General features: G+C 44.8%; 2 protein-coding genes across 2 annotated transcripts in view; one reads left to right on the top strand and one right to left on the bottom strand.

Annotated features, from left to right (window-relative positions):
• Positions 1-14,455, bottom strand: part of spock2 (SPARC (osteonectin), cwcv and kazal like domains proteoglycan 2) — a 145,484-nt gene that overhangs the window by 19,089 nt on the left and 111,940 nt on the right. The window contains exons 6-7 of the mRNA XM_062976984.1: positions 6,891-7,010; positions 62-280 (exon numbers count right to left, since the gene is read on the bottom strand). Of these exons, the coding sequence (XP_062833054.1) occupies positions 62-280; positions 6,891-7,010 (339 nt within the window). The remainder of the gene's footprint in view (positions 1-61; positions 281-6,890; positions 7,011-14,455) is intronic.
• LOC134297750 (uncharacterized) lies at positions 9,857-13,566 on the top strand. The gene has a single exon (XM_062976215.1). It carries the CDS (start codon positions 9,984-9,986, stop codon positions 13,560-13,562), a length of 3,579 nt encoding a protein of 1,192 aa, XP_062832285.1. The 5' UTR covers positions 9,857-9,983; the 3' UTR covers positions 13,563-13,566.

Genomic DNA, 14,455 nt, shown 5'->3' with positions numbered 1-14,455 from the left:
CTGAAAGCTGCAAACACAAAAGACCGCGTCACTTTCAGAAGGAAACCTTGGGTTGACGCACTCTCTCTCCAGAAGCAAAAGCACCACTCTGCAGTGGAGACCCGCCCGTCCTTGTAGGTGTCACAGGAATTGAAGAAAGGCCGGATGCATATCTCGTATTTGTCCAGGTTGATGGCTGCCAACTCGGTCTGGTCCAGGAAAAGGTCGCTGTTGGTGTCTAGCTTGGAAAACATCCAGCCAATGGAGTCTTTGCAACTGGCCACCAGGCTCTTGTCCAGCACTGCAAAAGAAGCACAAGGCAGGAAAGAAAAATAAGACAAAGCAAAAGTACTTTGGCATTTCCTCAACATACATCTAACACACTCACACACATATCTGCAGAATTAGTTTCCACAGTTTTGTTTTCCCATATTTGACAAAATATGTCCTTTTCAAGGATTTTTAAAGGTCATCCAAGCAATATTAAGGTTGGCCATAAAGTCATGTGGGAAGACATGTGATGCCTTGAGGGATTTCTAGGTATTTCATATGGCCTCCAGCACAATTCTATAGTATGCTTCTACCAGCAGTAATTCATTCAATACTACCTGTGATTTTGCATATCTACATGAAGTTCTAGCATGTATCTCCACAACATATACAGCACAAAAAACTCACAGCAAGCTAACATATGCAGGGGTCGTACTGGACACCCAATGATTGACGAGTGCTCTGTATTCTGCAAATCTATAGATGCAGAATTTGTCATATAATTTTTTATTAAAGATTTCAAAAAAGGATAAGAAAAAAAGAAAAGAAAAAAAACGTAAAAAAGGAAAAAGAAAAAAAGAAAGTTATATGGTGACTTCCAATCTTCTTCATTGTGAAGTATAGTCCTTTAAAACTTTATTTCATATATCTATTCTTCCCTGAGATTGTTGTGAATTCCCTAGGGTTAATACCTTTTATTTTTCTTTCTGCTTTAAAGTAATATTCTCAATTCTTCCTGTTTCAGAAAGTTCATCAATAAAGTCCAGTCTATTTCCTTTTTTGGTTTATTTTGACCTATAGCTAATTTTATGTCAGTCTGTCCATGCTCATTATTTCTATCTTCTTTGTCAGCCATTCCTTAGTGGAAGGTATTTCATTTGTCCTCCAATGTCTTGCATAGACAATTCTTGCCACGGTTGTCAAATAATTGAACAAGATGTCCTTATTTCTCTCTAACTTTATATTGATGATGCAAACTTAACAACCTGAGAATTTCAGCTGTCATTGTTTTACCCAACTGTTAACTATAGGTCCTTCCACACAGCCATATAACCCAGAATATCAAGGCAGAAAATCCCACAATATCTGCTTTGAACTGGGTTATCTGAGTCCACACTGCCATAGATTCCAGTTCAAAACAGAAAGTGTGCATATACACTTCTTTTTGTATTTGTCCTTGTGTTTTTGCACTTATCCCCGTTTTTAAATGTACACTGTATTTGAAAGTTACAAATAAAATTAAAAAACCCAGAAAGTGTGAGATATAATAATAATAACTTAATAATAACTTTATTTTTGTACCCTGCCTCCATCTCCCCAAGGGGACTCGGAGCGGCTTACATGGGGACGAGCCCAATCAAAATCATACAATATAATCACATTAAAATACATACACAATATCATAAAACAGAATAAAACAACAATTATAACAACATAGCAGTTGTGATAAAATAAAATAAAAATCTCGAACCAACAACCAATGAGCCTGAAATAAAGTCCATTTCTAGGCATGGATGGGCAGGCTGACGCAACTTACTTTAGAAAATAGGGCTAATGGATAAAGTGCATAAGTCCGATGAGTAGGGCTGACCAATGTAAGAATAATATCTTTGGGTAGAGGACAATAGTAAAATGCAAGGACAAGATTTTATGTCCTAATTTTATTCAGCTGTGTGGAAGGGGTCTAAATGTTGGGCTTAGTCTTGATAGGCTGAGAGTTGTAGAGGGCAGCCTTTGTAGACCTGATAGCCACACAGCCTCATGCATTTTTGTTTCTGGGAAAGCAAAGACTGTTTTAAGGATGAAAAAACCCCCAGACAATACAGTAGTTCCATAAAGGGATATTATACTATGCATGTGCGATTTTTGACTGAAAAAATGTTTCTCCAGTTAAAGTTTTTGGGTGAGGTGCCATGTGGTTATAAGGGTCAACTACCCTCCATTAAAGGACAGCCAATAAGATACACTCCTTAAGAAACCTCAGTCTGCGTGAACACAAAAAGAGAGCAAAGTAGAATTTGGAGAAGTCAAGGGTGGCAGAAATGCATCAATACTAAATCATTAAAATGATCTAATCAGTAGATCTTAACACACTGATTCATTGACTGAACCCAAAGTATTATTAAACTGTAAAATATTATCTGGAATGATGAATGGAATGTAGTGAAGAATGATGAAATAGTCTCATTTGGTGTTTTTACAATTAAAGCAATGAATTAAAATGATGTTGTTGATAAGTTTAACACATCAGGGTTATGGATTATTTCAGTTAATTGTTTGCAGCCTATGTAGATTTTTTAAGAGAAGCAAAAGCATCAAGAAACAAGCCATTGAAGAATAAGCACTACACTGAGATGGAAGAGGGGAAGGAGAGGTGGGTAACTACGGAAAGTTAGGGGGCAGCATTAGGTCCCCACAAAATGTTGGAGGGCTGTATCCTCAATTAGATTGACCCTCAAACACTCTTTAAGGGACTCGGGGGCATTCCCAGGTTTGAGGGCTCTCTGGGCCTCCAGATGGCATTTTGAGGCAAAGGATATGGGGGATGGGTAGAGGAGGCACATATTTATTTAGACATATTATTAAAGGCTTTCATGGCCAGAATCATTCAGTGTCTGTGAGTTTTCCGGGCTGTATGGCCATGTTCCAGAAGCATTCTCCCTGAACGTTTCGTCCACATCTATGGCAAGCATACTCAGAGGTTGTGAGGTCTGTTGGAAACTAGGCAAGTGGGGTTTATATATCTGTGGAAGGTCCAGGGTGGGAGAAAGAACTCTTGTCTTTCAGGGCCAGCTAACACCTTCTAACAAAGGATTCCCCCAGGCTTTGAAGCTGAAAGGCCATTCAGTGCTAATCAAGGTGGCCAATTGCAACATTCACACTTGCCTCAAGCAGACAAAAGTTCTTTTTTCCTAACCTGGACATTCCACAGATATATAAACCCCACTTGCCTATGGTAGTTTCCAACAGACCTCACAACGTCTGAGGATCTCTGCCATAGATGTGGGTAAAAAGTCAAGAGAGAATGCTTCTGGGACATGGCCATATAGCCTGGAAAATTCACGGAAACCCATTTATTTAGACCTCTGGGGGCTATGGGGTGGAGTCCCAATATAGTGGAAAGGTTGTCTCCACACCCACTGGATGTCATTTTGGGAAAAGGTTTGTATTTGAATTTTTGATTCCCCAGGAGCACAAAAATAACCTGTGGGAGTGAGGGGACTCCTTCATTGGAAACTTTTAAACAGAGGCTGGATGGCCATCTGTCGGGGGTGCTTTGATTGTGCTTTTCCTGCATGGCAGGGGGTTGGACTGGATGGCCCATGTGGTCTCTCTTTCAAGTCTATGATTCTATGATCAAAGTTATAAAACCATGCTTTATAAGAGAAAAGCCTAACTTGTTATTGAAACCACTACACATCTTTACTGTTATTGAAACCGCTATGCTTCTTTACTGCTCAAATACAAAATAAACAACAACTTCTTGTTTTCCTTACATAAAATGTCTTGTGTGACTCTCTCTCAATATCCTAATTACAGATGAGGTTCCTTTTTAAAAAAATTATTTTATTTATAATTTTACCTATACATAAAAATGAGGAAAAAAATAAGAAAAAAAACGCATAAAGAAGCAAAGAAAAAAAAGGAAATACATACATAAATTATGAATACATATAGCTATATAGTAAAAAGAGGAAAAAACAAACAAACAAACAAAACCCAAAAACAAAACCCTATATCCACTTCCAGCTCCTCTGCATTGCTTTATAAATCTCCATATGAACATATGATGCTTTTCAGCAAGTTTTCATATATACCCTGAAGTCTAAGAGTTCCTGTGAGCGAAAATCACAAAAGTTCTATATTGCTTCTTAATAAATATTGTCTCATCTTGGTCCAATCGGTCCATTTTCTTGGCGAAATGTTCTGTGATATTTTTTGTGTTAATAAATCCATGTTTTTGAAATCGACAGATGAGGTTCCTGAATATAACATTGGTGGCAGCATTAGTAGAGGTAGTGAGTTCGAATCCTCCATATTTTTGGTGGCAGCTGAAAATAAAAGCCTTTGTAATTTTGGCAATTTGAAAAATCCTCTATTTTTTATACATCCTCCATACAGGATGTCTTGCAAAAACTAGGTTTTTGCAGTTCAATAAACATATTCAATGTTTTTATTATAGAATCAATTAGGAAATGACATGTATAACCCAGGAACAAAAATCGTGTTACATACTGTGATCAAATCTAAATCAAGTCTAAACTGTAAATGTGAATGGATGATTCTACACCTCTGGAAGAAGAACACAGAGACAGTCCTTTCCAAAGATGCTGATTTCCACTCTGGGTTCATCCTTCTAGGAAAACCAGATGCCACTGAGGGAAATGGGGCCGGGGCATTTCCTCTACTACTCCTGCTTCCCCTTCTAGCCTTTGCACAATGTGGGATGATGTGTCCATCTGCTTGGCTCCAGATGGACTCTATAGCAGCTGGTGGGAAGCAGCCACGGCTCATTGGTCTGCTGACGAAAGCCAAAGGACAAAAACACAAGCCAAGGGTGGCTAAAGAGCAGCTGCCAGAAAGGCAGAGAGAGCTGCTGACTTCATCCAACGCAATTCCTGTGGGAGAAGCATCCGTCCCGGCGGTTTCTGTTCACTGACATTTAAGCTAACAATCTTCTTCCTGGCCGGTCGCACTTCTCACACTCCCTGCGTGCTTTGGGACCAATCTGCCAGCTCTGCTCAATGACTGGGGACTTCTTTTTAATAAGCAGGCAAAAATGTTGGCCTTGCTATGCTCTCAGGGCAATGGCAGAGTGGGCAACCCACGCATTGCCTCCAACTGGCAGTGAGCAAATGTGTATGACTTAATTATGGGAAAAATCAGACTCACCATGGACTTCTGCAGCCACAATCAAATGGAAACTACTCTTTTGAAAATTTCCCCAGGCTGCAAAAGTACATTTATATTACACGCCAGTTTTATGTGGAAACCAGGGGTTTGTAATTTGGGTAGGTACAGTTGGCTCTCCATATCTACAGATTTTGTATCCAGAGTTTGAAAGTATTTTTTAATTCAAACAGCAAATATTTTTTTCCATTTTATTTATGGGTTACCATTTTGCTGTGCCATGGGATGATATCCCAGTGGATATCAAGGGCCCAGTGTACTTAAAATTCTGTGTTATAAAACTCTAGTCCACACCTCTGAAATGGATGTTGGGGGGAAATGGCCATAAAAAGAAAGTTTGTAGGACTCACATAGCTCACTGACACATTTCTATCATAATGTGAGATAAATATCTAGAATCATAGAATCATAGAATAGTAGAGTTGGAAGAGACCACATGGGCCATCTAGTCCAACCCCCTGCTAAGAAGCAGGAAATCGCATTCAAAGCACCCCCAACAGATGGCCATCCAGCCTCTGCTTAAAAGCCTCCAAGGAAGGAGCCTCCACCACGGCCCCGGGGAGAGAGTTCCACTGTCGAACAGCTCTCACAGTGAGGAAGTTCTTCTTGATGTTCAGGTGGAATCTCCTTTCCTGTAGTTTGAAGCCATTGTTCCGTGTCCTAGTCTGCAGGGCAGCAGAAAACAAGCTTGCTCCCTCCTCCCTATGACTAGGTTAGCAATCAGAGGTTAGCAATCAGAGCTGGTGGCTCCCATGCCAGTAGGACTAGCGAACTGGATCCAGGTTTTAGTCCAGACTTTATAGAAGCTATTGAAGATGCTGGATCTCTTTAGTAGAGGTGTGTGCGGTACCAGTTTCTCCCATTTAATCCCTTCTTTCGTTTCTTTAGTTTTGGGTGGGAAAAGGGGAACCCCTCCCCCGGAATTAAAATAAGCTCAAAATGAAAAAAAGCGGGAGTGGGTACTGACTCCTTGCCTGCTTTTTGTGTCACGCAGCCCCACAGAGAACTGCCGCATGCTCTTTCTCTCAGAACCCTGCCTGTTGGGCCAACCGGCTCATTGCCTGCTGCCTGCCTTGCCTCGCCCGCTGCCACTCGTCTCCTCTGCAGACTGAGGGGAAAGCATCACAGGGGGAGTGGTATCTTAAGTAGGATATAACTTAATCATAATGAAGGATATAAGGACAAAACAAACCATGCCATTGCCAAAAATGATGGGAAGGGGAGGGGAATCTCCCCCATTGCCGCCAGCTAAAAAAGAAGTGAAATAGTGGGTCTGGGCACTGGGCTGTGTGTGTGGTGTGTGGAGCGTCTTTGACATTTGGCAGGAAGGAATGCTCCTGGAGGGTGGGGCCAGCGGGGGAAAAGAAAAAAAAATGTTTTTAAGGAGATTTTATTTCTAGAAAGAAAAGAAATCCCTAAAAATCTAGGGATGACCCAAACGTTATAAAACTTTGTGGTCTAAAAGTGGTAGATGTGCCCTCCCATGTGTGGTGGTTTTCACCCCTCTAGCCCTAAAACTGAGGGGAAGGGGAGCCTAGGGATAGTGGCCAATAGATCAAAAAGGCTCATTTTTTCGGATGTGGAACAAAAACGTCCATTTGGAAAGACGCCCGTTTTTGGGAGGTGAACAAAAATGAAAACAGGGGGCTTACAAATGAAATACGTCATTGATATGGAAGCAACTACTCCTCCAACACCAAAGTTTAGATCAATGGCTGCCATTCACTTACCATTCACTGGATTGGTTCCTGTGCTTCCGGAGCTGTTCTGCTTGGCATTCTCATGCAAAAGTTGGAACCAGTCACGCAGGCGATCCCCTAAGTCCGCCAAGTCTTGTCCAGTGCATGTTTCTGTTAATTAAATATGAAGTTATTCCTTGAGTCTCTGGGCGAGAGACAATACAGTCACACGAACAAAAAGGTATCCCACTCTTTTCAAGCATCTTATGGCTTTTTCAATGCAGCTGGACAAAATAGGAATCAAAATTTTGCTTCCTGATTGTACAAGACTCATTCTGTATTTCAGGTTTCTGGTCGACTTATGGCAATCCCATGAATTTCATAGGGTTTTCTTAGGGAGTGAATGCTTTGAGGTGATTTTGCCACTCCCTCTGTAATCTTGCCTATATCACTTGGTAGTCAATGGTGGTCTTGAGGCGGGAGGTTAAAGAACCCCAGGAAATACCATATATGGGCAGAGATGGCGACGGCTAGCGACCCGGGTGCATAAACTCACAGAAACATGTGATTTCTGGGAAATCATGTGTTTCTGAAGAAATGAAAGCTAAAGATAAACAAACAGCGCATGCGTACGCAGGCGCTCTGAATGATTGTGAACACGGCACAGAAAGAGTGCGGCTGGACCGCTGGTCAGCGGTGATTGGGTCCAAGTCAAGCAGCGTCACAACTCTAAGCCAATGAATTTGCTTGTGGGCGGGCATAACCCGAACCCTGTAGTGTGTATAAATATTTACTCAGCCCGCCACTGGGGGTTCTCCCTGGGAAAAGCACTTATTTTGTGCGAGGGGGAACCCTAGTGGCCACTAGCCAAATAAAACTGCTTTCTTGGAATTATTCCAGTTGTCCGTCTCCAATCCATCCACTGCACTCAACAAGGACCGTAGCACAAAGGTTCCGCTACATTTTCTGGTGACCCCGACGTGATTTCCTATAAGGCGGGCCAGGAGGTTGGAGACGGATCCCGTTGGCGGGATGGCCCCAACTCAGCGGTGGGGGCCTGAGGCAACTACCGTGAGACGAGAAGGGGCCCCTGAATATTGCAAGACCGGCTGCGGTGCTTGCCTCTGATGCCAACACCGACTGACGGTGGGAGCTGCAACACCAGCGAGGTTCCATAGAAACCAGCCAGGAGGGAAAAGGATCCAGGGAAAAGTCCAGGGGCGAAGGTTGGTCCGACGTCTACAGAAATCTGGCAAGTATAGTGGTTGCATGAGACATTAAGGGAACACCGGCGCCGGGAGGGACACAAAAAGTTCCCAGGGAGGTAGAAAGGGGCTCTGTCTTGTGTTTCCTGACGCATGCCGTTGAGTAGCCGGGTGCCCAGGCCAAGACAGTCCCCTCTATTAGGCAGGATGGGAGGGAAAAATTCAAAGAGCTCCACTCCCTTACAATGCATCTTAGATAATTTTGGCTCTTTTGCTATCAGAGCCGTAGCAGGCAATCCAAGGGACCTGAGAGATTATAGACTGAGGAATTTGTGTCAGGGAGAATGGCCAGAGTTTGGGTTAGGTTGGCAAGTAGAAGGAACGTGGGATCTGAAACTGATCCGAACAGTGGAAGAATATTGTGCTGTGAATCATCCGAACCAGTGGGTCTATATTGCTACTTGGGAACGGGTAGTTAGAGAAGATCCAGGTTGGGTTCGACAGTGCAGGAATGGCAAATGTATGGTGGTGAAGAAGGAAGGGAAAAAGAAGGAAGTTTTCCAATCCAATGAGGAGGACTACCCAGATTTACAGTTGAGTGTACAGGCTAGACAACAGGAATTATTGCCGCCACCCTTGCCACCGCCCCCACCCCAGGGAACAGCCCCCGGTGCACCTACACTAGGAACAAGACCCCCACCCTACTCTCCAGAGTCAACCGAAGCAGCCAAGAAACACTATCCTAGCCTAGAAAAATATCAGGAGGAAACAAAGGAAAGGAAGAGGTCACAACGGATGCCCAGTGATGCTTCTCCGGCACAAACTCGGAGACATGGAGCCCCGGTGTGGCCTGGTGATTCACCGACCGGCCCGGCCCTCCAGATGCCCTTGAGAACGGTGCCTGTGATAAACAACAGGAATGAGATAGTTCAAGCATACCAGGTAGTGCCTTTCAGTAGTAGTGACATTCTGAATTGGAAGAATAATACTCCACCTTATAGTGAAGAACCCCAAGCTATGGCTAGGCTATTGGAAGGGATTATGGCAACCCATAATCCCACCTGGCAAGATTGCAGACAATTGTTGAATATGTTGTTCACATCAGAAGAGAGAAGAGCAGTGTTGAATAATGGGGTAGCCATAGCCCAGGTTGGGGCCCCACAAGATGGTGATGCAGCCGAGTGGGGAGCACAGAGGTTTCCTGTGGAAATAGATCCCCAATGGGACACCGCAGAAGAAGGACATTTGCAGAGACTGAAAGGATTCCAGCGTATATTGGTAGAAGCGGTAAAGAGGGGCCCGCCGCGACCCGTCAACATTATAAAAATTCAGGGAGTGGTACAGGAAAAATCTGAGTCACCAACAGCCTTTTTGGAAAGGCTGGAGGCAGCATATAGAAAGTATAGCCCGTATAATTTGGAGGATAAAAACGGTAGGAGGGCGATTCAACAGTCTTTTATCAGTCAAGCGGCTCCTGACATCCGGAGAAAGATTCAAAAGCAACCAGGATTTCTAGGAAAGACTATGAATGAATTGTTGGCACTCGCAGATCAAGTTTATATGGCAAGGGACCAGGTAGAAGAAGAGAAGAAGGACAGGAAGAAGAAGCAGGAATACCAAGCATTAGTTACCATGATGGAACAGAGTGCAAGTGGACAGAGAGGAAGAGGAGGATATGCCAGAGGGGGACAAGGAGGAAGAAGAGGGCCCCCTCGGAGGTTAGGTCGAGACCAATGTGCTAAATGTAAGAAGTTTGGACACTGGAAAGGTGAATGCCCAGAAGGAAGAGAAGGAAGTCAGGAAGGACCGAGAGAAAGAGGAAGGCCTGAGAGAGGAAGAAACCCAGGAAGGGGAAGAGGACGTGGAAACTACGTACCTTTTCCTGCGAGAGAGGTGATAGCTGCAGCAGCTGTGATGGAAGAAGAATGGGAAGATATGGATGGAGGAGAGGAATGAGGAAGCCAGGCTCTTGTTTTGTTGGACCCCGGGGAGCCGATGGTCACTTGAAATCGGGGACCAACAATTGGACTTTTTAGTGGACACAGGTGCCGAAAAATCAGTAGTAAATACAAAAATTAGTCCACCAACTCGGGAAACTACGAAAGTAATAGGGGTGTCTGGGAAGACCCAGAAGTGCCCCTTCCTCAAGGAACGCACCTGCAATCTGGCCGGACATCAGGTCAAGCATAAGATGTTATATCTTCCAGACTGCCCAGTCCCTTTGTTGGGAAGGGACATTTTATCAAAATTACAAGCACAACTCCAGTTCATGAAGAATGGACAAATGGAAATATCATTTCCCATGGAAGAGGAATGGAGACTGTTTCAAGTTAGGATTTTTACTGAAGAAATACAATGGCCATGGCATGAGACTCCTTTAGTGTGGGCAGAAGATAATCCTCCAGGATTAGCTAAATATGTTCCACCAGTGGTGGTGGAAGTGAAAAGAGGAATGGGACCCATATGTAAGCCACAGTATCCCGTCAGTCGAGAGGCGGTGCAGGGGATCAGAAAGCATCTAGAGCGACTTCTGCAGCATGGGATATTGGTACCATGCAGTTCCCCGTGGAACACGCCCCTGCTCCCAGTCAAGAAACCTGGAGGACAAGGAGAATATCGCCCAGTTCAAGATTTGCGGGCTGTAAATCAAGCCACCGTTCCCCTAACCCCGGTAGTGCCAAATCCATACATCATGATGAGTCTAGTACCAGCATTTGCCAAATGGTTTACTGTATTGGATTTAAAGGATGCATTCTTTTGCATTCGATTGGCCCCTGTATCCCAACCGATCTTTGCTTTCCAATGGGAATCTCAGCAGTCAGGGCAAAGGACCCAGTATGTTTGGACACGCCTTCCTCAGGGGTTCCGGGACAGCCCGGCCATTTTTGGTCAAGCCCTGGCCAAAGACTTACAGGATTTTGTAATACCTAAGGAAGAGGGAATTTGGCTTCAATATGTAGATGACCTGCTTGTCGCTTGCCGGACACTAGGGGGCACTAGAGAGCATACTTTGAGATTACTCAAGAAATTGGAAGAGAAGGGTTACAAAGTGTCAAAGAAAAAGGCCCAGTTGTGCTGTCCCACAGTGAAATATTTGGGGTTCCATCTGACCGAAGGAAAGAAGATGTTAGGAGCTGAAAGAAAGGAAGTTGTTTGTGCCATCCCCACTCCCAGTACCCGGCGACAGGTGCGGGAATTTTTGGGATCAGCAGGATATTGCAGACAGTGGATCCCTAACTACGTCGTGTTGGCTAAGCCGCTGTACCAGGCTACGAGAGGTGGAAGAGAAGATCCATTTGAGTGGACAGAAGAATGTCAACAGGCATTTAAGGCATTAAAAGAAGCATTGATGTCATCTCCAGCATTAGGACTGCCTGATTTGGAAAAACCATTCACTCTGTTCGCTGCAGAGCGGGAAGGGACAGCGGTTGGAGTATTGACCCAACCACTAGGTTCATGGCAAAGGCCGATTGCCTACTTGTCAAAGCAATTGGACACAGTGGCTCGTGGATTGCCACCTTGCCTGAGGGCTGTGGCAGCATCAGTAGATTTAATCAAAGAAGCGAATAAATTGACCCTAGGACAGCCACTGACAGTTAAGGTGCCCCATAGCGTTAAGGCACTGTTAGACACTAAGGGACCGCGCTGGCTCACAAGTGAGAGGTTAATGAAATATGAGGGATTGTTGTGTGACAACCCACTGGTGACCCTGGAGACTTGCTCCACTCTGAATCCGGCCACCTTGCTCCCGACTCCAGGAGACACCACGATCCATCAGTGTGCCCAGGTGATGGATGAGGTATTGTCCAGTCGACCGGATTTGAAGGATGTGCCACTAACTAAGGTGGACGACACTCTGTTCACAGATGGAAGCTCCTTTATGGAAAATAATCAAAGACACTCAGGTTATGCGGTTGTCCGGTGGGGGGGAGAGACGCTGGAAGCAGGGTCACTGCCCCCGGGGACTTCTGCCCAGAAGGCCGAATTGATTGCCCTGACCCGAGCGTTGGAATTGTCAAGCGGAAAGCGGGTTAACGTCTACACAGACTCAAAATATGCCTTCACTACCCTCCACGCACACGGAGCACTGTACAAGGAGCGCGGGCTCCTCACGTCTGGAGGAAAGTGCGTGAAACATGCTGGAGAGATTGTGGATCTCCTGGAGGCGGTTTGGAAGCCAAGGCAGGTGGCTGTGATGCATTGTAAAGGGCACCAACGTGGAGACGATCCCGTAGTGCAAGGAAATAGGCAGGCTGATCTGGCAGCCAAAGAGGCAGCTAGGCTGCCCTATATTGAACATCAGGTAATGGCCCTACAGGTAGAATTAACTGAACATAACATTACATATACACCAGAGGAAGAAGAATGGGCCTTAAAGGAGAAGGGTCAGTGGTCAGGAGAACTCATAGTGATGCCAGACGCCCGTGTCTACGTCCCTAAGGACTTGGCATGGCACATAGTCCAACACATGCACCAAAATACACATTTAGGAAAAATGGCATTGGCAAATCTGCTAGGACGACAGTTGTATATCGATGGATTACATAGCCTAACGGCAGCAGCAGCCCGAAGATGCTGGACATGTATAAAAAATAACCCCAGAGAAGGACTCCTCAAGCCACCAGGAGTCCAACATGTGGGTGGGGTACCCTTTGAAGCTTTAGTCACTGACTTTACAGAAATGCCCCCATACAAAGGATACAAATATTTACTGGTGTTCGTGGACACATACACAGGATGGGTGGAGGCTTACCCTACAAGGACTGAGAAGGCTGTGGAGGTGTCAAGAGCTCTAATGAAAGATGTTATTCCCAGATTTGGCATACCCTTAGAAATTGGATCAGATAATGGCCCCGCATATATTCAACAGGCCGTGCAAGGATTATGTAGAATTTTGGGCATAAAATGGAAGTTACATTGTGCATATAGACCCCAATCTTCTGGAAAAGTGGAAAGAATGAATAGGACATTAAAGGCTCAGCTTGGGAAACTTTGCCAAGAGACAGGATTGCCGTGGACGGTGGTTTTGCCCATGGCATTATTAGGAATCAGATGTACACCACACAAACGGACAGGACTCTCCCCTTTTGAAAGACTCTATGGACGACCCCCTTTGAGCTTGAAGGGAGCCTTAGAGACAGGAGCTGAGCAACACCTCATAGGAGAGAAACAGACATTGGCCCAGGTTCAGGCTTTGGGCAGACAACTGCAGCAGTTAGAAAAATACATTTCTGAATTGAACCCACCATTCCCTACCACACCTCTACATTGTTTTTCACCAGGTGACGAGGTTCTGGTCAAGGATTGGAAGATTGAGCCATTGGGACCCAAGTGGCGAGGACCCTATGTTGTGCTCCTGTCTACCCCCACTGCAGTGAAGGTGAAGGAGATTAAGCCATGGATACATTACACCCGTGTAAAACTAGCGCCTGAGGAGTGGCGGACGGAGCGAGTTCCTGGTGAGGACCTGAGACTCAGGATCATCCGGCAACTCCCTAAGGGGTCAACAAGGCCATGAAGCTGATCCCTTCGGGTGCAACGGAGCGTCGGTGGTCAAGTATGTCGCAGCATGGCCCAACAAAGGCGCTCTCCGGGAGATGGTGGCTAGACATTTTGAGAGGAAAAAGTGGGAGACAAGTTATGAGGAGGGGAGGAAAGCGCACTGTGTTTGGTATATTATTTGTGCTGAGTTTTATTCTCTCTTTTGGAAAAAGAGCACATGGGAATTGGATAAAAGAACATGCCAATTATATGTTTGAGCAGCACGGGAAAGAGGTAGCATTAATATATGAACACCCCCTCACCATAGGAGATTTTTCATTTCTTCCCGATTTAATTGATGAACCACAGATTGTGTTGGAGGGATTGTCCAAGGCTCAGGAGGGTCCACCTACCGTGTTTTCTAGCATACCGCAAAAAATAAATCAAACTAGGTTTCGACGGTTTAGATACCATACCTCCACCAGGGGTTTGTGCTTTTGTTGTGGAGGATCGGGAATATGGAATTCTGAGTGGAGACACTGGGGAACTAGGCAGGCGTTCTTTTCCCGATTAGGCAATTACTCCCATTGTCGAGACCGGTTCTATCTACATGGACGATTTAATACATCTTATGTCTCACGATTAAATCTAACCGCAACCGAGTGGGCTAGCATGTATCCAGATTATCCTACATTTAGTGTGAATGATTCTATTGAGGGCCTAAAATCTTATATGAACATACTGCAACAATTAACCCAACTGAGCCTAGGTAAAAGCCTCTGTCCGTTATGGCAAATTAGGGATCCAAATCTATGGTTTTTCTTTGATAAATGGGCCACAAATTATCACCCCGGCAACTACCAGTGTGTCGGTGTGGGTTATTTGACATTCCCAGTTCAGGTCTTACACAAAAGGCATCAGCGCCTGAAA

The sequence above is a fragment of the Anolis carolinensis genome, chromosome 3 (assembly GCF_035594765.1).
Source record: "Anolis carolinensis isolate JA03-04 chromosome 3, rAnoCar3.1.pri, whole genome shotgun sequence".
In the NCBI taxonomy this organism is placed as follows: domain Eukaryota; kingdom Metazoa; phylum Chordata; class Lepidosauria; order Squamata; family Dactyloidae; genus Anolis; species Anolis carolinensis.
The sequence above is the reverse complement of the archived record's forward strand: the minus strand, read 5'-3'. Positions and strand labels throughout refer to the sequence as shown.